The following is a 26,445-nucleotide window of genomic DNA, read 5'->3' as shown; positions in this document are numbered from 1 at the left end:
TGGGTAATTTGAGAAAATTTCAACTAGTTAACCCTTGAACACAGCTTTGAACTGCATGGGGCCACATAAAGGGTGGATTTTCTTTTTATCAATACATACATACTACACTATACAATCTGCAGCTGACTGAATCAGAGGATGTGGAACCTTGGATACAATGGGTGGACTATAAAGCTATACTTGGATTTTTGACTTTAGGGAGTGTTGGCGCCCCTAAGGGTCAAGGGTCAACTAATGCTTGTTTTTCAGGAACAACAGCAGGTTCTAAAGGGGAGGCCCTCATAGTTATTTAGTACGCAGTGATTAGCACCTCTCCAGAAACCCAGTAAAGCAAGAAAGGGTATGAGAACTGGATGTACTAAAAAGTCTCCCCAGCTGCCCACCACCTGACACTTCAAAGAGAATCACTATCCACAGGGAAGCTAGTTACTGACAAGAATATACTATCCCTAAAGTATGTTAAAAACAAGTCTGACTACTAACTATGAAAATGAAGCTGTTTAGGGGCTTCTCTGGTGGCGCAGTGGTTAAGAATCCGCCTGCCAATGCAGGGGACACGGGTTCGAGCCCTGGTCCGGGACGATCCCACATGCTGCAGAGCAACTAAGCCCGTGCACCACAACTAAGCCTGTGCTCTAGAGCCCGCACGCCTAGAGCCTGTGCTCCGCAACGAGAGAAGCCACCACAATGAGAAGGCTGCGCACTGCAACAAAAGTAGCCCCTGCTCGCCGCTACAAGAGAAAGCCCACGCACAGCAACAAAGACCCAACGCAGCCAAAAATAAATAAATAAATTTGTAAAATAAAATAAACTTATAAAAAAATCTAAAAAAAAAGAGAAAATGAAGCTGTTTAAAGACCTGATATATTTTAAAGAAAAGAGACTTTATTGCCCAGCAATTAAAATCATTTGAACTTATATTTTTCTACATAATTTATTGTGAGATGATCAATGTTAAATAAAATATTAATTTTCATCATTTGCTTTAATTCATGTCTTCTTGACCAATTCTTCATTTTCCCTTCCAAAATGTTGTATGCCACACCTCTGGAAAAAAATCAGAAACCAACAGTGAAAAATCAATCCATAATCAAATCTCGAAGAAAATCAAAACCTGACACACAAAGGCACCTTTAACAGGAAATGGCCTCAGCCCTTTGGAATTTATCAGGTACTTTCAAATTATCTCTAGATGCGGTTGCTTGATAAATCTTAATTACTTACTTGAGGCAATGAAGAATTTTTAAACACCACTGCTAAGGACTTGAACGTTCATCTGCAGGTACTTACATGCTGAAAAGAACATTTCATCCATTTTAATAAAAAACTGCATTATATTTGAGTAATTCACATAATATATATTATTGGCATCTCAGTCTTAAATTATGTCTTCAAAGATACCCTCAGCTGGGTAAACGGCAAAAAGTAAGTCATCATTGTGCCAGTTATTAAACATTTTTGGTACTGTGCTTCAGGAACAATACCACGAACACATAAAAAAGCACACAATTTACATTAAACTTTTGGTACCTTGTTACGTGCACAGCTGTCCTCCTGGTGGTTTTTTCACAGCCATCCTCTACGACAAGTTTTTGGAAAACATTTATCACAACGACCTTCATTCATCTTCAACTCATAAGCTCTGTTGTACCTAGAAATTAAATATATTTCATTGTGAATTCTCATTTGTATTTGTATCTGTTTGTCTGGCATCTTATATGTGGTACAGTCCAGTAGGATTTTTTTTCCCGTTCTTATCAGGAGCCATTAAAAAAAAAAAAAAAAAAAAAAACTTGCAATCTTCCTGACTCCCAAATTTATAATAAAGCTACTAACATTAAGACTATATAGTGGAGTCATTTTCTATCTGTTGTTTAACACACCTCTGAAGGAACAAAAGAATGTGCTTGCTGCTTAATTATACTTTTTTTGGTAGTCAAACTGATAAGCCCCCAATTTTAAACATCTATAATGACTTGAGGATGTGTTAGTCCTTTTGACCGGTTAAGCCCTAATAATTCCATAAATGATCTTTCCAAGCTGGAAATGGATTCATTAGCATGGGCAAAAATGATGGATATATTTATGATGCTCTTTTACTGTGGCAGTACAGATTTTCAGACATGATGGTCCTAATGAGTACCCAACCATTGCTTTTCTGCCTCAGAGCTTGACAAGAATGAGATGAGCCAGGTTAAAGGTTAGATATATAAAAACAAGTGTGCAGACCTCTAACTAAGAGCATTATTATGGCATATCTAATATAGTTTCAGAGCAGAGATACATTATGTTGACATCATTACTGGACACAGTCCTGTAGAATTAAGTCCCAAGTTGCCTGAAAGCATATTTATGTACTGCAAAGGGCATGGCCAGGGCCACAGATCATGTCCTACAGAACCCCAGGAGGATAAATCATTGAACTGGACAGCTATTGGAAATGATTTATGAAGCCATATCAAATGTTGGGCCTTGCAAGACAATTTATCATTTTCAAGTCTTGAAATGCTGAAATCTCTCACATAATATTAGGAACACATACTATTGTTTATGAATAATTCCAACTTGGAAAACTTCAGTTTAATATATGATTCATGGCACTTCTGACAACTATTGATACATGAAAGTCCTATTTGTTTAAGGCCTAAAACAAACAAAGAATGTTTAGGGATATGTATGTATAATAAAACTGCTATCCACCCTACTCCCCTCGAAAAACCGAGTCTGGGCACAAAATCCCAGATGATGGGCACTTCAGGATGGAAGGCATGGGATAGGAAGGAAGGAAGGGCTGGGATAGGGAAGCAAACATATGTTATGGTATTGATAATATCCCAGTTCTTAAATGGATCAGTGGGCTTTTGTATATTTATTATGCTTAAGGACTTACATACATTATCAAAACTTTAATCAAATATTTATTTTGTAAAATTTAAAAAAATACCAACACTTAGCAATGAAAATAGTATTCAAGCCGCTTAGGCCTCAAAAACGATGACTCTGATACCAAATATAAACTACCAGCCATCACATTTGCCTTGACAGCTAACCGTTGAATTGTTTTAGATGAAACAACCTGTATTTCAAATTGGGGGGAGGAAAAAAACAAACAAACGTATGACGATACCAAGTCCCATGGACGAGCTTCACTTATACCTTTGCTTTTGAAGAGGCAAAAGTTCTTCCAGTCTCCCAGCTCTTGACCGGTTTCTTCTGTATCGTATCGGGAAATACACATCTCTGTGACCCGAAGCATCTAAGGGTATAGCCGGCATTTACAGCCTCAGGGCCTCCTATACTGTACGGATTCTTCTCCAACTTCAATGCCATGTCTCCAGAGCATATTCACAAAGGAAGATCCGGGAACAAATGCCGACAATGCTCCACTGCGTCGAGAACTCATTGTTAGTAGGTAAACTGTGCTCTGTTAACAAATTTAAAAACCAATCACAAAGTCATGTCAAGGTTGTCTTGAGGCTTAAGATCCGTTCCCCCGCTATAGAACGTTTCCTTAGTAAGGATAAATGAGCGCCCATTTAAGGGACCCTGAAACCATCTAGGCCGCACACAAAGCTTTACTGGGGATACAAAAGGGCTCCGGCCAAGCCACCCGCCGCGCCTTCCAGCCGCCTCAGAACCAAGTGAATCGCAGAAGGCCCTTACTTAGTTTGAGCTGAGAACAGTCTTAATCGGCGCTTACTAAGGAGAAGGGTCAGCTAAGACTGGTAACGGCTACTCACAAAATGCGACTGAGCAGAAGGCGCAGAGGAAAGCTCGAGGCTGCGTCAACTGGGGAGGCGGAGAGGAAGGGGCCTCCTGACATGACCTTGCGGCTGAGGCTGCGCCGACCGCTCCGCTGTGCCCAGCTGTGGACGGAGGGCACCGGGATGGAGGCCCCGGGCGCGGGACCCACAGAGCGGAGAGGCCCGAGGCGGACCCACGCGCTCTGGCTCGGAGCCAGGTTCCAGGCAGAAAAAAAGACGAGGATCTAACACCGCAGGGACTGGTACTTGTCAGACTGGTACTCCCCCCCACCCCCTCAAAGAGCCCGGCGACAGGCCCGCAGGCGCTGCCGCCCCACCCGCTAGGCCGACGGTTCCCGAGGCGCCTTCCTTCTCCCGCGGCCCGGCAGAAAAGAAAGCACCGCGGCCGGGAGGGGCGCTCGGCGCTCCGGCTCTGGTCCCGCCCCTTCCTGCTCTGGCCCCGCCCCCGCATCCGGAGCACTTCGGCAGCGCCACAAGTTTACGTGGCCCGCAGAGGAGGCGCTTTGTGAATTTCCATAGAGGCTTTCGGGGCTCCTGAGGACCTCGCTGTGAGCTCTCCCCTTGAGTATGTAAGTGATTAGTCTACCAGTTTGTAATGGATCCAAGCAAGCAGAAAATGCTCTAAAAAGAAAGGGTCTCCCATTCCTAGTTATATTTGCTTGGTCTTCTACTTTCTTGGGTAGTTAAGTACTTTAAAAAGTGGTGGTATTGGACATACCAATTTAGAGTAAGGGCATCTGGAATCGACCCCTTAACACACACAGAAGAAGTAGTTACCAGAAAAAAAAGGAGCTGTTACATTTCCTCTATATTATAACAATAGATATTGTTACTAATTTGATTGGTAGTAATAGTAGAGTGTTAAGAAAAAGCATTCATAAAGCAGTCACTTGCCTTGTTTTTATGAACATGTTATAATTTGCTGTTGATTTTGTGTTTTATTACGCTTGTTTCTCGCAATCACTGTATCTTGAGTCCTGGCTGCATAGCATTAGGCTTAGTGCTAGAGGAGAGACAGGCTGATGATCTTGTTTCCAGAAAGAATACATATGAAAGCATATAATTAAACAGTTGAATCCGTAAAAGACACATCATCCCTCCTGTATAAACTGGAAGTTGTTGACATATTTTAAGTCATTTAAAAACCAAAATGGAGTAACTATGGTTTCAGGCATTCAAAATTGAGCTGGGTGGACAGTGTTGGGTGTGGTTTCAGACATGTTCCTGCATCACTGAGAACTTCAATTTTCTGCACTGTGTCAAACTCAGGACACCACCAGCTGTTTTCAAAACAGTATGTGCTAGCAGCTGCTAGCTGCAACCTTGTAGTCTCAAAGGTTACCCGCTACCTGTGGCAGCTATGTAGTCATTTCAACGCCCAAACAATCCGTGTTTAGCAAGCACCCTTACTTCTTGCCAGCTCCAATTCTAATTCTTGACAAACAATTTATGTAATCTTATGGTTTTCTGCCTTTATGAGCTTCCCCCATTTTGTAGTATGGCAGAACACAGTTCAAGTGCTCCCTGGAGCTGTATCTCCCGGGCTGCAGTCCTAACACACCCCAAATAAACGCCTCTTTATTTCAACCAGGTCTCTGTTCTTGGAATTCTTGGTTAACCAAATCCAAGAAATTGATACAAAATCCAGGGCAGAATATATTTGCCTCAAAGAAACATGGTGTGAAAATCTAAACCTAGCAAAACAAATTGTGATTATACTCACTTTATCAAAGAATTCATCTTTATGTGATAGGCTGGGACCTGGGACCCTTTAACCCAGTGCTTGCACCTGAAAGAAACTATAAGGGACTAAAAATAACTGCATACGTGTGCAGTTGGGGCAATTATGAGTAATAAGATACAAATTGGCCACAAACCAACTGCCACTTCTGAGGTGCTGGGAGCAAAAAGCATGATCCCTGCACAGGGCACCACCAAGGGGGTGGGCAGACCACCTAAGCCATGCCTCCTGACCAACCCACAGACCCGCCCTGGTTGTTATCCCATTTAAGCTCCCAAGCAGCTCCTCTCTGGGAGCGAACAGGGACACCTGTACTTCTTTTGCTCCCTCGTGCTGCAGCACAAGCCCCAATAAAGCCTTGCCTGAAATTCTCATTTGGACCCTTATCAATATCTATTGATTAAAGAGTCCAAGAGCCCGGGTTGCTAACATTTACAGGGGCTTAAAATTCTTTGTTTGAAAAAGACCGCCAATATCATTAGCACTGAACTTTCCTCTGAACCCCTTCGTGGGGCTGGAGTGTGACACAGTGTGCAGGGCCTAATTGTGAAGCATATGATGGGTCATGGTGTAAGTTTTAGCCTTAAAAAATTATTAAAAGCACATGATTAGAGTTTTCATTTTAGCAAAATAATTATGGAAGTTTAGAAAGGAAGAACATATGTGATTAGGTGATCAAGTTGTGAGTGAACCAGACCTCAAAGAAAAGCAGATGGGCCTTACCATCATGCCAGCCAAGCAGGACATGGCCAATGTTTACTTAATACACAAGGGATGGAGTGAAGGTAGGATGTCATATCCAAGAAGGCCAAGAATAGGGGGGAAAATTCTTTGTTTGGGGCCCCAAGTGGGCACTGTTTCTTCCGTTAAGTAGTGACTTGGGCCTCAGCCTGCCATCACAGACTCCTGGAAGGATATTACTTCCACTACCTAATTTCAACATGGGCAGCCACCTTCACCAGGCCTTTGCTGGGTGGGCAGGTGTGGCAGCCACTATTACTGATTGGTCAATAATTTCTTGGAAATGACACAAAAGCACAGGCCACAAAAGAAAAACATAAATTGGACTTCACCAAGATTAAAAATTTTTGTGCATCAAAAGACACTATCAAGAGATTGTCAAAGACAATTCACAGAATGGAAAAAAATATTTGCAAAGCATATATCTGATAAGGGATTAATATCCAGAATATATGAAGAACTCCTACAACTCAACAACAACAACAAATTTAACCCAGCTCAAAAATGGACAAAGGACATGAATAGACATTTCTCCAAAGAAGATATACCAATGGCCAATAAGCACATGAAACGGATGCTCCAGGTAACTAACCATTAAGAAAATGTAAATCAAAACTAATCTCAAAAAGTGAGATACCACTTCACACCCATTAGGAGGACTATTATTTGAAAAACAATAGCAAAATAACAAGTATTAGGAAGGACGTGGAGAAATTGGAACCCGCGCACCATTGCTGGTGAGAATGTAAAGTGGTGCAGCCACTGTGGAAAACAGTATGGTGGTTCCTCTAAATGTTAAACATAAAATTACCCTGTGATCCAGCAATTCCACTTCAGGGTATAGACCTAAAAAATAGAAAGCAGAGACTCAAATACTTGTACAACAGTGTTCATAGCAGCGTTATTCACAATTGCCGAAAGGTAGAAACAACCCAAATGCCATCAGTGGATGAATGGATAAACAAAATGTGGTACATACATATAATGGAGTGTTATTCAGCCTTAAAAAGGAAGGAAACTCTGATATATGCTATAAGATGGATGAACCTTGAAGACATTATGCTAAGTGAAATAAGCCAGACAAAAAAAGACAAATATTGTATGATTACACTTATATGAGGTACTTAGAATAGGCAAATTCAAAGAGATTGAAAGTGAAACAGGAGTTACCAGAGGCTGGGGTGAAGAGTGGATGGGAGTTGCTGTTTAATGGGTACAGAATTTCTGTTTGGAATGATGAAAAAGTTCTGGAAATGTATAGTGGTGATGGTTTGTGACTGAATTGTGAATATACTTAATGCCACTGTATTGTACACTTAAAAATTGTTAAAATGATAAATTTATGTTATGTATACTTTACCACAATAAAATTAAATACAAAATATTTTAAAAAGAGAAAAAAGATCCACACCTTTCACATGGTTTACCACATCTCTTGCTTCCCCTCTCTTGTTACACACCAGTCACCTTGGCCTATGCTTAGTTTTTGGAACATGCCGAACAATTTTCACATCTCAAGGCCTTTGCTCCTGCCTAGAATTCTCTTGTCCCAGCTTTTTGAGTGACTAATTATTTTCTTTGATCTCAGCTTCTATGTCAGTTTCCCAGTGAGGCCACACTTGCCCCACCTATCTAAAGTGGGTCTACTATAAAACATCCCCCTTTTTGTTTCCTTCATAATCTGTAATGATACTCTAAAAAAAAACATATACTTTTGCTGCCCTCACTGGAATATACATTCTGTGAGAGGAAAGACCTTAATCTGTTTTGCTTACCTTTTTATTCCTAGTACCTAATACTTAATAAATATCCCTTGAATGCATAAATAAATGAATATGTGCTGATTTGGAAATTTTTTCAAGATATATTAAATTTTAAAAGCTAGATGCAGAAGGTATTTAGTAAAATCCCATTTTTGGTTAAATAAAAAGAACATGCATTTATATGACTATACATAAAATATTTTTGAGAGGTAACAGACGAAACTTTACAGTGCATGCCTCTAGGGAGTGAAACTTGGGACTTGTGGGGAAAGTGATATTTTAATTTTTTATTGTATACCATTCTCTACTGTTTGGATTTTTACGTGTATGCAATTTTATAATTAAATTAAATCAAGTTGAAAAATTATTAAAGTAGTGCATTTTCTTTTCTGACTGCAAAAATATACCATTTCTAAGATTTGCCCCTTCAGCCATCATTCCCTGACTGGTATCATAACAAGTGTTTGGTATTCTCCAGCAAGGAGCACATCCTTGGGGGTTGCTGGTCTCCAAGTTGCTGAAGTGAGTTAACGCTGCCAGTTGCAAATACAACTAAAACCACTTCAAGAGAAAAGTGTCATGGTTTAAATATGATATAGTGGTTTATCAAAAGTAACTTTTTTTTTCGGCCACGCCATGCAGCATGCAGGATCTTAGTTCCCTGACCAGGGATTGAACCCGTGCCCCCTGCAGTGGAAGCACAGAATCTTAACCACTGGACTGCCAGGAAAGTCCCTATCAAAAGTAACTTTTAAAAAAATAGCTATTTTTTGATAGTATAACTTGGATTATCTTAGAAAGTTTACATTTCTTAGATAGACATACGTGTGGATTCAGGGCATATAGGATATTATTCCCTTATAACCTGTCAGAATCTATAGTCTGCACTTACACATGTAAATCTCATTAGTAAATTAATACATTTGGCCTTCAGTCTTTTTCATATTAGTGAATGACTTGGAGAACCTCCTGGTTCCCCTAGATGTTTGCAGCAAAAAATGAGGTTGGAACTGGAAGGAAGTTGGCTATAATAACCATATGCTTGTGCTTTCCCTTGCTCAATGGTAAGCATGTCAAAATAGAGTTAAGCAAGAGAAATGTAAATGACCCTAGTCATAAATGCATGACTTTCATATATATGATCCTTCTACCTCAGGCAAGATTATTTTTAAACATAATATTGACATTAAGATAATCATAGCATTTATACCTCTCGTCAAGGTTAAAGTTCTAAATCTGTGAAAAATACATTAAGTTGTCAGAATATAGGGCACTGATCTGAATGAAAGTTGATTCTTAAACACTTGAAGTACATGAACTTTACCGAGATAATTTCGGTGAAAATTACCCAAATTACTTATGATTTCTGCCCGGATCTAAAATAATGAGTGGCTTTAATTGTCAATGTGAGACCCTAGGGTTTTCCTTTTCTGTTTAAAAATTTAACTTTTATGTTACAAGTAAGCCTTGCAAACAACTACTTAAATCCTATGACAAATTCTGAATGTAATGGAATGTTATTAAAATTATTCAAGCTGACCAAAGGGACCTGAGGGGAAGTCTGCTAGGGAACTTCAGTGAGTTTTCTTCTTTGATGAAAAGGCACATGTGGGAAGAAACAGCTCTTCTTCCCCTAGATATGATCATCATCGATCAACGGTGAAAGAATTCCTGGCATCGCTGCAGCCCTCTTGTTAAATGAGGGGAGCTTCTGTTGATGGCAAAGTGGGAAGGAAAGGAACCAAGCAACTTAAAGACATCGAATAGTCACCAAGTTAAGCAGCCAGGGAGCCACTCCAGCTTCTTGTTATGTGAAATAATACACTTTTATTACTGTTCAAAAAAAATTATTTAAGAATGATTACATAGAGAGTTGAGAATGTGGAAGTAATTGAAAAATTCAAACTAAGGTTAAAGTATGATGTTATTTTACCTCAGTGATGATCTAATACAAATTATGTCCTGAAATTAACACCCCGTTAAACTTAAATACAGCGTAGATTCTGAATGTTTTTTCTATGATGTCTCCTTGTATTTATGCATGAATTTCTCTATGCCCGGTGGTATTTTGGTAAACAGGATCTCCAAAAAAAAACAACAACAACAAACAAACAAAACCCCAACCCCCCTAAAACAAAACCCTGATTTGTAGCATTTGCAGATATCCACGCTATTAATACATTTTGGCGATTTCAAGCTACTAACAACTGATTCACAAGATAGCTGAATGCTTGAATAATTAACAGTTAGCTTTCCCAGCACACCGTTGTCCCTAGAAGCTGAATTTCTGGGTTGAAGGATACATGCATCTTCATACATAATATTGTCAATTGCTTTCCAAGTAGTTGCTCTACTTCCTTGTCAAAACTTGCTCTTTTCAGAATTTAACATTTTTGTCAATATGATAAATATCAAATAGTATTTACTGTTATTTTAATTTGCATTTGCTATAAGGTTGAAAAGATAACTTTATGAATGTTTTGCTTTTCTCTTAAATTTTTTTTCACATTTTTAATCATTTGGGTTTTCTCTTCTGTAAATCATAGCCTTCAGAGCTTTGCCCGATTTTTTATTGAAGTATCTAATTTAAAACATTGATTTATGGGATTTCTTTCTATATTCTAGATACTAATCTTTTGTCAATTAACAGTTACATGCATTGCAAATAACTTTTCTCAGTTTGGTTTTATTTTTTAGTTATGGTGTTTTATGTTGTTTGGAACTCTGTACTCTTCTCTCTGCTTAGGAATAGCTCCTTGGTACCCAATACCTCTGCATTTCTATGCAAGATTTCTGGCTACCCTTAAATCCAGATCCTTTAATGTACCTTTCAAGGTCCTCCTTGATTTGAAAATTGGGAATAATATAACTTATTCCTAGGATTGTTGTGAGGATTAAATGAGATAATATATGTGAAGTATCCATCCTTCTTCCCCAGGCACTTTCTTTCAAAGCAGCATGTTCTTCTCACCTGGTTTTTCCTTTGCCTAGACTGCTCTTCTTGTCCCTCTTTGCCTTCTCAGGAAGCCTTCCTTGATTTCTTAAGACTGTGTCAGTTACCCTTATTGCCATCCCGTAGCCATTGCCAGCCTTCTTCCCTGATAATGGAACCCTGATTTTGTTTGTGTTATGTGCCCAGTCCTTGGGCTCAGCCTATTATTTCAATCTGTTTGCCATCTCCTGTGGTAGATGCTGAGAACTGGTTCACTCAGTACTTACTCCAGCCTCCTTTTATCTATGTTTCTGTACTTCAGAGGTTGAAAAGCTAAGTATTATATAGTATTCCAAAACTCTTTTGCAGCTTGGATTATGGATGTGAATTAGGTCCTGCCAATCAAATGCATCTGTGCAAAACCTGAATTCTAACTTGAGTTATGAGAGGAGAAAAGCAGGCTGCAAGGCATCCGTTGTGCTGGTATTTATGCAGCAAAGGCCGCATGTTTCTGGAGTCAGTCACTGCAGGGGCAGCTTCCACTGGGCTGGCAGGGTCCGGGTCACGGCAGAAGATTAACTGCTTTGGCAGCCCAGTTGCATGGAATGACTTAGGAAATTGTTCCTGTAAATCCAGCCCGAGTTTGTTTCATCCCAATGATTCTGTAAGTCACTAATACCTTATAAGACACCCCTTTCCTTTTAAACTAGCTAGAGCAGATACCGCCACCAAACCCAGACTGATATTCCTTCCTTATAACTGAGGGTGACCTTGTGACCCACTTCTGGCAAAACAGAAATAAGTAGAAGCCTTGGCCCCTGATATCTTTACGAAGCCATCTTACCAGCCCTGGACTGCCTACTTGTGGATTTTTTTAACATAAGAGAATAAAGTCCTAATTTATTTAAGCCAGTATGGTTCGGTCTTTCTTGTTAGCAGCTGAATGCAATTCCTAACTGATATAGTAAGCAATGAACAATGCCTGCCATAGTATTAAGAAAATATTTGTCGACCAACTGATGATTGATGAACAAAAGCACTGAAGCATGAAATAGCTCTGTGTGTGTGTGTGTGTGTGTGTGTGTGTGTGTGTTTACTACAACTTAAAGTATAAAATAGGCAGTGGTGGAGAACAGTGAGCAGTGATATAGGTAGGGGTTTCATAAGCCAAGTTAAGGGTTGAAACCTGCTCTTACATGATGGGGAACCACTGAATGGTTTTGCACAAGTAAATACATTACATCTTCAGGTTTGCATTTTTGATAGGTTGCTTGGGTGCAGACAATACAGAAGGCAGGGAAAACTTCTACGTTTACAGAGTGTGGGTGAAAGGTGATGAATACCTGCAATAATTATTCTCACAGACTTTTGTGAATGTACGTATATTATTAGTGAAATTCTTCAATGTGGAATTGCTAAGTCAGAACGTGTACACATAAAATATTGAGAGATACTGCAAAATTGTATTTAAAAAGCTCGTATACTCCAACAGTGCTATAATCCTCATTTCCCCACCCTCACCAAAAATGGGTATTTTACCTTTGTGTCATTCTTTTATTTCACATTTCTCCATTTAATATTAAAGGGGAAAAAAAGGCAGGAGGATAAAAATTACGAAGATTAATTTTCATTAAAAACATACATGCTCAAGCATTATGGCTAAAACAAGTTAACTCTAGTATGCCAGAAAAATTAGTCATCATCACTTACCCATTTACCCCCCAGTTTTATTGAGATATAATTGGCATATAACACTGTATAAGTTTAAGGGGTACAACATAATGATTTGATGTATATCAAGATGATTCCTACTAGTTAACATCCATCACCTCACATAGTTATATATTGTTTCTTGCGATGAGAACTTTTAAGATCTACTCTCTTAGCAACTTTCAAATACACAATACAGTCTTGTTAACTATATTTACCATGCTTTCTATTACATCCCCAGGACTTACTTATAACTGGACAGTTTGTATCATTCTGATAGGTGAAATATGTTATTTCATTGCTTTTTAAATTTATATTTCTTATCATAGGTGAGTTGTGTGTCTTTTCATAAAGATATTAGCTGTTTGATTTCTTTTTATGAACCACTTACTCATATCATTTGTGGAATTTTCTACTGAGTTGCTGGTCTTTTTAAATTCTGAGAGCTGCTTTTATATAAAGGAAATTACTACTGTGACTATCATCTGTTGTGACTTTTTTCTCTAGGTTTTTTTATTGTTTGTTTGTTTTTGTCTTTTCACCTTGTTTATGTTTTTTTCTTTTGTTTTATGAATTTATTTTATTATAGTCAAAATTACCCAGCTTTTCCTTTATGGCTTCTTGTGTTTTTGTGTCACGTTTCACCTTGCCATCTTTAACCTTCTTCTAACATCTACCCAGCCAGAGAAGACAAACCTGTCTTGCTTTGAGCTGCTGACATATATTTTCTTAGCTATTGTTTCACATCAACTTTGTGAGCCTAGGGGAAGAAAGAGATAAGGCAAGGGAAGTTTATTGAGGGCAAACACTAGTGCTTATTACAGTGAGTGATTGGGCTTGGCCTGAAGTCAGGTCTCTTTTCCAAGGCAGCCTCTCCTGTATGTCCCAGACATCACACTTGTAGCCTGATGGGACACGGGTGGAACAGGCCTCCTCTTTCTGAAAGGAGGATATGGAAATAGCTTCCTGCTTCCTACCTTTCTTCCGTCCCTTGACTCTCCTGTCTCTGCCATTGCACCCCACTTTTTTTCTCTTGTTTATTGCCCACATTTCAAGAAGACTCTGGTCTAGGGGCTTACAGTCAGCAGGAGGTGCAGATGTGCTACACACAGAATAGAGACAGTCTTGCATGGGCCTTTAAAAATTATATAACTTAATTTTAAAAATTTGACCCACATGATATACCCATCTATGTAAAGTATTAAGATGCCTTATAACAGCACACATTTAAAGTTTTTTAATTGAGTGATTTCAGAACTTATTTGAAAATAAGGTTTAAAATCAGTTCTTATTTAGACCTCACATTGTTTTAAATGGCCCCCAGTTTTCAATGGCCATAAAAACAGAGACAAGTGATTTAAGCCCATCCCCAGACCTCCCCATGGACATAGTTCTTGGTCCTGAGAGGGCAGGAATGCGTGTTTCTTCAGGAACATTCATGTGCACAGGAAATGACTATTGACATAATCTTTAAGCCTAATAGTTAAGATTATTCTTCAGTTTATAATTTAAAAGCTTCTGACAGCTAAATGCTATGGTATAATTTATAATGAAAGAGTTTGAGTGATTGAGGTATATTTCACTGAGCTGGTTTCTCTTATGAGTTGAAACTAAGACTTGTGTAAACATAGGAAGGGAAGCCTTTCCCGGGTTTATGCAGTCGGGCAAGAATATTTAATGTCCCTCATTCCCAACTGTGCTGCAGTACCATCTGTGCTGTACTCAAAGTTTATAGGAAGCAAATCTATAGGATTTAAGGGGCATTTATTTTTTTCAGTGAAACAGTCATGTATAAGACCACGAGCCGCCAGTATGTAACAAAATAAAAGTACATATTAACTTTCTTTGAGATATACAATTTTATACTATTCCCCTAGTGCTCCTTTCAAACATTTGGAATCTTAGCTTTTGTATATTTTTGGTTACAATAACAAGAAAAACAAAACTAAAAAATCAAAAGTGTGTACCATGGAGAAAGACAGCAATAGTACACTACTAGTGGTAAGTCATCTGGGAAACTGTAGATATCACATCATGCATCAATGATTTTTTTTTAAAAAAAGAGTTTGTCATCAGATTAAGACAGAATCTGCCAATGCTGGAAGAGTTGAAGTTCATAGGTTTTCAAATAAATTACATGATTGATATAATTTGCAATGAGCTATACAGAGTTGGGAAAGAGCATTTAGATTAAACCCCTCTCTCAAAATAAGGTATCTAATACATGAATTTGGATCAGAAGCAATCTGTTTGACTTATCATTTCTTCTCCCTGCCAGCTAAGAATACAATTTTATATAAAGCCAGGAAGCAATTTGTCTTAAAAGATGCCAAATACAGTTCATGTGTTGATTTCTAAGGGAATTATGTTGGCCACGGTGGAGATGTTTTGTCTGTATTGGATTATTTCCTCAGAATGGCACTACTGACACACCGAGGACTAAAGAAGAAGATTAAATACTGCTGGAAAATATATATAGAATTAACTCTATACCTCTCCCCCTCCCCCTTAAACGAACAAACAAACCAAACCAAAAAAGAGATCTTACTAGAGCTTGCATAATTCCTCTCTGATAATAACTGGTTAGTTGCTTTTGTGAATATAAAATGAGGTCTTTTGAAAGAAGGATAAATTACTGAATAATTTAGCCTAAAAAGCAATTTCAACTAAAATACTGTGTATTTCAGTGAGGACAATCAGCATTTATTTATTTATTTCGTACAGCTTCTTCTAAGTTTAAATAAAATCTCCATGAATAGATAAGAAAATTACTGTTTAGGATATCTGTAACTCTGCAGATTGAAGTAGTTGGGTCAAAAAACCCTTATCAAAATGTAAAATCAGTGTTTTTTTTAATCACCAAGTAACATGTGAAACAGATATCCTTACCTTTGTTCTATCCCAAACACCCACCTCCACTGTGGGACTTTTACTTTCCACTTCATTTCTTTTTGTTATTAAGTTTTTTTTTTTTTTTTTCTTTTGCGGTACGCGGGCCTCTCACTGCTGTGGCCTCTCCCGTTGCGGAGCACAGGCTCCGGACGCTCAGGCTCAGCGGCCATGGCTCACGGGCCCATCCGCTCCGCGGCATGTGGGATCTTCCCAGACCGGGGCACGAACCCGTGTCCCATGCATCGGTAGGCGGACCCTCGACCACTGCACCACCAGGGAAGCCCAAGTTTGTTTTTTAAAACAGTTACGTATATACTTTCTTTTTTCCATTTTTATTTATTTATTTCACATCTTTATTGGAGTATAAATGCTTCACAATGTTGTGTTAGTTTCTGTTGTATAACAAAATGAATCAGCCATATGTACACATATACCCCCATATCCCCACCCTCTTGCGTCTCCCTCCCACCCTCCCTATCCCACCCCTCTAGGTGGTCACAAAGCACCCAGCTGATCTCCCTGTGCTATGCAGCAGCTTCCCACTAGCCATCCATTTTACATTTGGTGGTGTGTACATGTCCATGCCACTCTCTAACTTCATCCCAGCTTCCCCGTCCCCTCCACCCGTGCCCTCAAGTCCGGTCTCTACGTCTGCGTCTCTGTTCCTGCCCTGCCACTAGGTTCATCAGTACTGCTTTTTAAAATCCCATATATATGCATTAGCATACGGTATTTGTTTTTCTTTTTCTGACTTACTTCACTCTGTATGACAGATTCTAGGTCCATCCACCTCACTACAAATGACTCAATTTCGTTCCTTTTTATGGCTCAGTAATATTCCATTGTATATATGTGCCACATTTTCTTTATCCATTCAACTGTTGATGGACATTTAGGTCACTTCCATGTCCTGGCTATTGTAAATAGTGCTGCAATGAACATTGTGGTACATGACTTTTTGAATTATGGTTTTCTCAGGGTATATGCCCAGTAGTGGGATTGCTGGGTCATATGGTAGTTCTATTTTTGAGTTTTTTAATGTAGCTTTACTGATATATAACTGACATACAATAAACTGCACTACAAGTATTTTTACAACTAGGAAAAGAAACAATATTTTAAAGTCTGTTGGAACTAGTTCTGCTTCTAAAAAGGTATTTCCTTATTCCCCCGAATTATCACTATAGAGGAATTGTAAATGTTTTTTTTGTGACTATTACTGAGAGAGGTGAATGAACTGACAGAAATTTAAGTGAGAACTTCCCTTGCAGATTATGGGATAATACTGTGATCCAAATATACCCCCCTCCCCGCCCTATTATATATACTCCACTAAGGACAGCATGCTAATACCAAATAGGTATCTATCTTCTAGAAAGATTTTCAAGTGTACCTTCATTATTTGTTAAACGACCATAGAGACAGATATAAATTTAGCAGACTAAATTACTTTTCAAATTAGTGCTTTATTTTATCTTATCCTTTATCTTGACCATGCACCATTAATCAAAACAGCATGCTCCTTGGAAACTTTGGGTGAAAATATGCAATTTCACCTCAGATTTCCCAACCTACCAAAAGCTGTTAGCATATTTAGCAATTTAATAAAATGTTATGAAAACCTATGACAGAAATATAGTTCTTTGGCATTAAAACATTTGTAACTGGACAAGAAGAAATAAAAAGTAATACTGTTTAAGACAATGACTAATGATTTAACAGGAGGATTTAGAAAAGTCTGATAATTCAACAATAGTCATAATTTTTCCCCAGTTAAATGCTTTAACAACTATAACCAAATAGATTATTAGCGATAAAACCATTTTTTTCTGAAATTCTTGCTAGCACATTTAGTGTTTACAGTTCAGTTCCAGGTAACTTTATAGTTCTGATTTCATACCTTTAGATAAAAGATTATTCTTAGCACTTTTTATTCCAATAACTTATGATAGTGAATGGCTGAATCCATCTCATTTTACTTTTTATTCCTTTCAATGGTATATGAGTAGGTAAATATACTCACAAATATTTAAATATACAAACATTTTTGCTACATATTAATATGTAGACAGCTTTCATTGTATGGCTTTTCTTTTAGAGACATGCTTTGGTCACATTACAAGGAGTATATTCACATTAAAATAATAAAAATTACAAACTAACTATAAGACATGAGTCAAAACATGATCATCCTTGAATCAACTGAATGATAGTTTTTGCCTTCAGATAGTCTTTTACTTCATTTCACTGCCAAAAGCTGGAGTTAAACGGAGGAGAAAATGAAATGGTGGTTCTGCTGCTATCTTAATTCAACCAAGTCCATTCATACACATTTCTATTTAATAATCTTGGATGAAACCCAGCAACTTTAAAACTGTGGGTTATCGAGAAATGAATGAACTTTACACCTGGACAGTGGACTAGTAAAGAGTGAGGAGGAAAACAAGAAAAGGAGATAAAGGGAATCGAAATCAGCAAAGACATGACAAAAGAGACTGATGATTTTTTTTTTTTCCAGGTGTCTCTGTTGCACCCTGGTGTTCTGAGATTCAGTGTGTTCCCTGACAAATGTCTCCACTTCATAGCTAGGACCCCCAGGCTCCTGGCAAAACTGAAAGCACTGGTTCAGTCAGGCAGAACAGCTGCTCCCTGGGCACTTCATGTGCAGGGCAGTGGGAGAGGCCCATAGCAGAGGGCTTTCCTTGCTTGTAGGTCCAAATCAGGGCATCCTGTATCACAGGATGGCCACTCTGTGTTCTCAGACCCCCTCAAGGTGCAGATCAGCGCCAGAATTCCCAAATCAGACAGGATTTCTCCCATTTCATAAGGGCCAAGTAGGTAGACTGTGAACAGCAATTGACATGGGGAGAAGGGACCTGGCCAAAGCTGTGACTGTGAAGGTCACGGGGGTTCGCTGGAGGCCCCTGACAGGCCTGAATGTGCCACTCTCTCTACAGGGCTACAGCTGCACCTGTTTACCTAGTCCGGGACCTCAAAGAGAGTGGGGTGGATATGGAGTGACCAGGGGGGAGGGTGACAAACCCTGCTGCCCAGTGACACCCGTCTGCTGTTCACACAGGGCTGCAGGGTTTCCCAATGCCTTCCACAATTTGGAAACATAATAAGATATTTAATAATACTCTAGGAAGGTGGCCAAGCCCTGGCCTAGGAAGCAAACCATTTCTAATACTCCAAGTTTTCTAAGAGGGAAAAATAGTTATAGAAGTTGCTGCATTGTCATATTACCTCAACAGTCTTTTCACACATATTCAGCTAAAACTGAATAAATGATCTCAGACCTTCCAAGTGGAACGGCTTCTTAGACCAATATTAAGCACAGACTGGTTTTCACAAAAGTGAAATACTGGTGTTTTACAAACCCAGCTTTTATTTTTTTTAAACCAGGAAGATTGTATACATAGATATTAGTTAGCTTTCAGTTTGTAACAGATATACTACAGAAAATGTGTGTATTCTTTGGATACATACACAATTCTTTGCTTTCCTATGTCTCTTTCTTTTTTTCCATTAGTTTCTCCTGCACTATATAGTAGTGACTCTCTCACACTGAATAGATAAGCTGTGTGTTTTACATCATTATTATTACATTATTTACCAGACTGATTATTTCATTCCACATTTATTTAGATTAGATAAATCTGAACATCCAACTATGGATTCACATGTAAACTTTCAGAAATGATGTTTGTTAGGTCTGATGTAATAAATATAGAATTATTTCATATCATTTAAAAACAACGACATCACTTTCTACCAGCCTCCCTCAGGGGAGAGCCTAAGGCTGTGAGTCTGTTGGAATATTGTCATGATTTATTTTTTCTCCAGAGACAGAATGCTTCAAAAACTGACCAGTAGCACCAATGTACAATCTTGATCGCATGGGCCATTTCTGAAAAAGAATATTTAAACAAGAATCCAAAAGTTAGTATCTGTGACAGATATAGTGTAAATAGTAATATTAAAAATTCCAAATACCTCAATGCAAATGCAATATCATGTAGCTGGTAACGATGATAATTATGAAGTCTAAGTGATGACACAAAAAAAGTTAATAATAAAAGTAAATAATGCTAATAATAAAATTATTAGTGCTAATAATAAAAGTAAAAACATACCCAGACTTTGATTATAATTATATGAAATAATACGTGTGCATGTGGACCAGAACTGCAAAAAATCATGGAGAATGAATATATTTAAATGTAGGAAAATATATCTACCCACAATGTTTTAATGTTAAACTAAACCTAAAACAAAATTAAGCCTAAAACAAGATCCCTGGCTTTAAAAATATTTTTAAAAGTTATATGTAGGACTTCCCTGGTGGTGTAGTGGTTAAGAATCCACCTGCCAATGCAGGGCACACAGGTTCATCCCTGGTCCAGGAAGATCCAACATGCCACGGAGCAACTAAGCCCGTGCGCCACAACTACTGAGTCTGCTCTAGAGACCGCGAGCCACCGCTACTGAGCCCGTGTGCCACAACTACTGAAGCTTGCACGCCTAGAGCCCGTGCTCCGCAATAAGAGAAGCCACCACAATGAGAAGCCCGCGCACCGCAACGAAGAGTAGCCCCCGAGTGCTGCAACTAGAGAAAACCCGCGCGCAGCAACAAAGACCCAATGCAGCCAAAAATAAATAAAAATTTTTAAAAATACTAAAAAAAAAGTTATATGTGTTAAGTATTATGCATCTACATTTGTCAAAGGACTACAATGAAAAGTGACTAATTCGACTATCTAAACATTTTATCTAGCTAAAAGCAATATCTTGAAGTTGCACATATTAGAATGTTTGGTGTTACATAGCTAGAACATCCAGGTTAAATGACTGCTTATACTGGCATCACACAGCTCTAACCTTTCAGTAATCATCACATTTGTATTCTGATTGTGTCTTTTCTAAATTTACCTTTAAAATGGACAGCCTCTCAAACAATACAATTAATTTCCAAACAAGCGTGATGATGAAAAAATATACTACATAGGTAGTACTTTTAGGATGGACTTTCTTTTTTTTAAGAGAGGAGGGTCATATAATTTTAGTTCTAAGGTCCTTGGAATACTAATCAGAGAAATGGTGCTTTTTTTTTTTTTAATACAAAGATAAGTCCTTAGACTAAAAGAGTGCAACTCTTAAAGGTCAGCAGTGGGGTCCCACACTCTCCAGAGAGTAAATGATGCTGTGAGCAGCAGGCTCTTTTCACCAGCAAACATTCATGGGGAGACTGCTGGTTACACAGCACCATGAAATGTTCTTAAATGCCTCGCAGATGATCCACGGTGCTCAAACAGAGGTACAATTATTAACAATCCAAAGTCCGTAAGAGCTCTGGGTTTTCAACACAAGTTGCATATTAGAATCACATGGGAGCTTTAAAAAATACTGATGGCCAAGTCACACTCCAGGCCACTTAAATCAGAATGGACCTCTTTGGAGAAGTATAAGGTAGAGTCAGTTCTTATCTGGAATAATATAAGCCTTCCTTATACTTCCGAATACAGCTACTGTCACCTAAACTGGGATTCCAGATGTAAAATGTAGCCACAGGCATAATAAGTAGGCATGTGATTTTTATTTCTCCAGATGGGATAAGTGAATTTAAGAGTCCTAAATTCAGATTATTCTGCTGGGAATCTACACTTTAACACAGATTAAATATAACATCTGTGTTACCTGGAATTTAAATGATCCATTCCTATATAATCTTCCTATAAACAAACTTGTATTTTATGTTTGATACAGTAATAAGACTGACACTGTGTTACTTATTTTTGCAAATCCATTTCAGGTTTTGTTTTTTTAAATCATAGATGTGAATTCTTGTACTTTCTGGGTATATCATGTTGATCCTATTCTTGGGATCCCTGCTACCAGTTGGTAACATTAAGTGTTTTAGAAACTAGCCTGGGATTTTTTTATATGTTTGGATTTGGCATTGTTAGATCAGATTTAAGGCCTGCATTATACTGAAAAATCTAGTGTCATGGTATTATGGATTGAATGTGTTCCCCCAAATTCATTTGTTGATGCTCTAACGCCCAACGTGATGATATTTGGGGAGGTAATTTCGGTTAGATGAGGTCATGAGGGTGGGTCCCTCATGATAGGGTTAGTGGCCTTTTAAGAAGGGGGAGAGCTCCCCTTCTTTGAGAAAGAGTTAAGTCAGCCAGCTGCAAGACAGGAAGAGAGCTCTCACTAGGAAGTGAATTGGCCAGCACCTTGATCTTGGACTTTCCAGCCTCCAGAACTGTGAGAAATTTCTGTTGTTTAATCCACCTAGTCTATGGTATTTTGTTATTGCAGCCTGAGCAGACTAATATTCACATGTAGCAAATAGTGTAGCGCATAGGTCATCAATTTCAAGTGCAGAATTTTAGGCATATTATAAACCAGTGCTTTTCAATCTTTTACATTCCTGCCACATTTTCATGAGCGTAAAAATCTCATGCTCAAACCTCAAATGTAATGTGAGAATTCTACATTTGAAAATGTAGATAATAATTTGAGAATGTGAATTAAACACATCTAAGTATAAATAAAATAAAAATACTGCTGAATGCTCCCTGTTAGTTCTCTCTGTTACCTGGGTTCCACTGTACTGAGAATCACTCTAAATCATGCAACCAAGAGTGGAGACAAGTGAAGGCATCTGTTTTTTACAGCCTTGCTAGTATGTAAGTAATTTATGAAGCAAATCGAAAAATGTATATGTGGATTTTTGCTTGATTTTTCATGGACTTAATAAAACTTCCCTTTTTAATAACTTTGTGTCCCTGGATTTTCAAATGATTTTATTCAAATGAATTTAATGTAGATACATAAATAGTTTTAAGAGTCAGAAATAAAAATATAAATACAATATTGGTTAGGTTGCATGTCAGCCTCATGCCAAAAAAGCCAGGTGACTGATTTACATTTTACTTCTCAATGGTCTGTTTTAGCATTGTGTAGATTAACACAGTCCTGACCTCTACTTTACCTAATAAGTCATACTTAAAATTATGTAGTTTCATTAGCTTAGAACAATCTAGCAAACTCATACAATTAACCAGAACTGAACCTGAAACTGAAGACTAAAAATATATTCCTGGTTTTTGGAGTTAAATGACTCCAAAATAACAAAACTTTGTATTTATTTTTTGAAATTATTGTTTACCTGTATTATCAACAATGATTCTCCAGGGGTAATGCAATTAATAAAGCCATCTGTGCTTTTCTTTCAATGTAAGTATCTGAAATATACCCCTGTTCCCTTGGAGAAGCACTGCCCTTTCAGACACTGGTGCTGATCAGAACTGCTCACATCCCAAAGGGATAAAAACTGCTGTTTTAGGCTATGCCCTGGGATTCCAGTCGCTTAAACCTTCCAGTTTCATTTGAGGTACTCATAATGTAAATTCCCAACAATGCTAACAGTGCTAAATCCCCAATACTGATAATAAGAACTGATGATTCAAAATTATGGCCTTGAAATACTTGTTAATGGATCTTTGATCAAAGTAAAGACCCCCTTACGTTGTAAGGCAGAAAAAGTCATTTTGGAACACTCTTTAACTATGTAAACCAAAAAGTACAAATAATCAGAATATCTTTATTTCTTTGGCATTAGATTAATCAATGATAGACTTAATTTTTAAGCATTTTGGTAGTCTCTGTAAAATAATGTGTCATAGGCAGTTTCAATTATGTATGTAAAATCTCTTTCCTCTGCACCTCCACTGCATATGGTTATAGCCTCTCTTATGGCACATACTACATTCTCTCTTATAATACTGTTATTTATATTTCTGTCTTTGTCTCTATTATATGCTCATTTAGGGCAGGGATCGAGTCTTACCCTTAATTGCATTCACTCTCTTAACAGTGCTTTGCACAAAGCAGGCACTCAGTAAATGATTTTAAACTAGACTAGTCACTTGTTCAACCATCATCAATTTCATTTTTAAGAGGTAATCTTTGGCTTTCTTTCATTATCCCTAGAATTGTCTTTTAAAATAAAAATAATTGATTCAGAGAACAAATGAGATTTAATTTTTCTTTAAAGAGTTATATGACTACAAAAACATTTGGTACGGGAGTCAGGGCAAAAAAACTCTTGTTAAGCTTATTGTTACATGAAAATTATGGTTTTAACATTACTCATTCAAAAAAGCACTGCAAGAAACTAAGGTGAAAAACAACTGGATTTCTCATCTGATTTCTCTCTCCCACAAAGAGGCATTTAACAGATGTCTTTTGTATTAAAGCCTACTTAATGTTAAAATAAACTTCCTTAGAGTATAATGTCAAGTCAAAAGAAATCTAATATTAATGATATATTTGAATAGCAATCTAATGTACCTAATATCAATCTAATATTAACAGATTAGTAGCATCTAATATCAATAGTAATACAAAACCCCTTAATTAATAATGAATAACTTTCCAGCTGAGGTTATACAACACATGAATGGAATGGAATAATCTATCATAATTATGAATAAATGATATCTCAAATTTTTATACTTAATATTTGAACTAGTTTGAGTCTATCATCATGTTGATTAAATGTGCAAAGTAAATTTTATTAAACCTTACCACAGAATTTTAAGTTCAGTAATTAGAGGATGTACTTTACCCTCAATTTGATAATGATTATTCAATAATTTATTGAACATTGATATACTTAAGGCAAAGTTCTAATTTTGTATATGTGTGTGTGTGTGTGTGTGTGTGTGTGTGTGTGTGTGTGAGAGAGAGAGAGAGAGAAAGAGAGAATGCTTCAGAATGGTGGAATCAAAAATTTGAACATTTAGTTTTAGAAAACATAGGGAAGGTGATCCATTTTGAACAGAAAACCTGATCAATGTAAGATTTGAAAACAAATCTAGGAGAAAAGGATGATGAGAGTCTAAATACTGCAATATAGGTAATGAATCATAATCATATATACCGTATTAAACAAAAACCCTGACCACTCTACCTATATGTAATGAAAAAATACAAGAGGAAGTCTCTTGGATAATTTTGTACATTATGTAATTTGAATATTTAATCAGAACACAACATATATGCCAACTTATTATGAAAATCACATAAACTCATTATAGTTTTTCTAACATTCTTGGTGGTTGTCTAGTCCATGATCGTTAACCTTCATTAAAACGGACTGAACATTTACTGTGTGGGGACGCAGAATCGTCTCCTTTTGTTTTTACCAGCTTTACAAAAAATTTTCAACATTGGTTTCCTAGGATTAGTTAGGGGCAGATACTTCCGTCACCCCGTTTAATTCCTGAAACTTTTCAAATATTTGATAAACACCACAATGGTAACAATGATGTAAACTTAAAACCCTCAAAGGCTCATAAATGTAACTCGGACACTAAAAATTATCAGGACGTGCAACCAAGCACCCCACCAGGCACCCGCAAGAAACTTCTCATCTAGGAAAGGAATCCTGTAGGTTGCATCCTATAAGGGGCTTGAGACTCCCCTACCCAAGCCAGCCCGGGTTTAAGCCCTCTACCTGCAAACCGTCAAGGAGCAGCCTTGTGCAGTGTGGACCTCGCTACGGGTGCCTTCGCGGGCCAAGGTCGCTCTCCTGATCTGTTCCCCGCTTCACGCTGAAGGAGGGGTGAGAGCTGGGCGGTATCTGCCCAGGCGGGGACAGACCCCGCGGTCAAGGTGCCATGCTCCCGGCCTCGGCTCCGCAGTGCGCCCTGCCCGCCTACCTTGACAGGGTGTAGGTAACCATCCCCGCGCAGGGCGCCCAGTCCGGGATCCGCCGGTGCGTCGGCGTCGTCCTGCAGGCTGCGAGTGAGGTGCGCGATGTAGGTGGTGGCCAGTAGCAGCACGTCCAGCTTGGACAGCTTGGTGTCCGGAGGCACCGACGGCAGCGTGCGCTGCAGCTCCAGAAAGGCGTGCCGCAGAGTCTGCACGCGGCTGCGCTCCCGCGCCGCGTTTGCTGCCGCCGGCCTCCCGCCCCCCGAGCGCGCGCCGCCGCCTGGGCCCGCTGGCCCCGGTCCGGTCCGTCCCTGGCTCGAGTCTCGGGAGGCGGCTACCGGTGGCGCGGGCTCGTTGCTGGCGATCAGGTGGCTGCTTGCGGGACCGCCGCTGTCCATAGCGGCTTCCGGCGCTGCGCGCCCTGCAAACGACGGAAGGCGCGGTGAGGCCGGGGCGCCGGTCGAGTTTAACCCGGGGAGGCGCAGCCCTCCCGCTCCCCCTGCGCGCCGTGCCCGGCCGTCCGACATGGCTCCAGGCGATCTCAGAGTTGGGCACCTTTTGACTGGGGCACTTTTGCCTCCCGGCGTCTGGGGTGAGTGGTGGGGCCCGAGTGTTCCTGGGCTGCTTGGAAGGGTGAGGAGGGGCGCGGTGCCGGCTTTACTTTCCGCCGACAAATTAATCGGAAGGGCTACGCTACTGCGGAAAAAGATTTCGGAAGCACAGCTCCGGTTCGGAACTTGTTAGCGCTTCTGGAACGCTATCCCGCCTGTCCAGCAGTAAAGATGAAGCTGGTCAACTCGTGGAGTGTGGCGGGAAGCCCTGCCTCGCCAGGGCCAGCCGTGCCCACGCCGGCCGCCCTCGCACCATCAGCTCCCGAGGCCCGGGGACCTGAGGGGCGACGGCAGGAGCTCAGTGCAGTTTCTGCCGGAGAAGCGGGGGACCGGTGGCCTCTCCCGGGACTAAGGCACCCGCTACCCCTCCAAGCCCGGGAGCAGCGCGGCGGGGGTCGGACCGGGGCCCTCACCTTTCCTGGAGCGGCCGTACGAGGTTCGGCTCCGCTGCGAGAGCAGGCGAGGAGCGTCGAGCTGGGTCTGCGTGGCCAGGACCGCGCCGGTCACTCCATCCTCGTCCAGCCGAAGGCTACGGCCGCTTCCAGCCTGGGCCGGACGCGCC

At 39.4% G+C, this 26,445-nt stretch overlaps 1 protein-coding gene and 1 long non-coding RNA gene across 2 annotated transcripts; both read right to left on the bottom strand.

Moving 5' to 3' along the window:
* Positions 1–865: 865 nt before the first annotated feature.
* Positions 866–4,117, bottom strand: LOC307176197. Its single transcript, XR_013824640.1, has 5 exons — positions 3,741–4,117; positions 3,157–3,424; positions 1,531–1,651; positions 1,225–1,293; positions 866–1,047 (listed from the first exon to the last, which is right to left on the bottom strand). It is a non-coding gene; the product is annotated as an uncharacterized lncRNA (long non-coding RNA).
* Positions 4,118–19,339: 15,222 nt separating this feature from the next.
* TCF24 (transcription factor 24) lies at positions 19,340–25,883 on the bottom strand (the record flags this gene model as incomplete). Its single annotated transcript, XM_079901943.1, has 2 exons — positions 25,281–25,883; positions 19,340–19,453 (listed from the first exon to the last, which is right to left on the bottom strand). The coding sequence occupies exons 1-2, from the start codon at positions 25,797–25,799 to the stop codon at positions 19,340–19,342; spliced, it is 633 nt and encodes a 210-aa protein (XP_079758069.1). The 5' UTR covers positions 25,800–25,883.
* Between the last annotated feature and the right edge of the window lie 562 nt (positions 25,884–26,445).

This window comes from Stenella coeruleoalba, assembly GCF_951394435.1.
Source record: "Stenella coeruleoalba genome assembly, chromosome: 17".
Lineage (NCBI taxonomy): Eukaryota > Metazoa > Chordata > Mammalia > Artiodactyla > Delphinidae > Stenella > Stenella coeruleoalba.
This window is presented reverse-complemented; position numbering and strand designations above follow the sequence as displayed.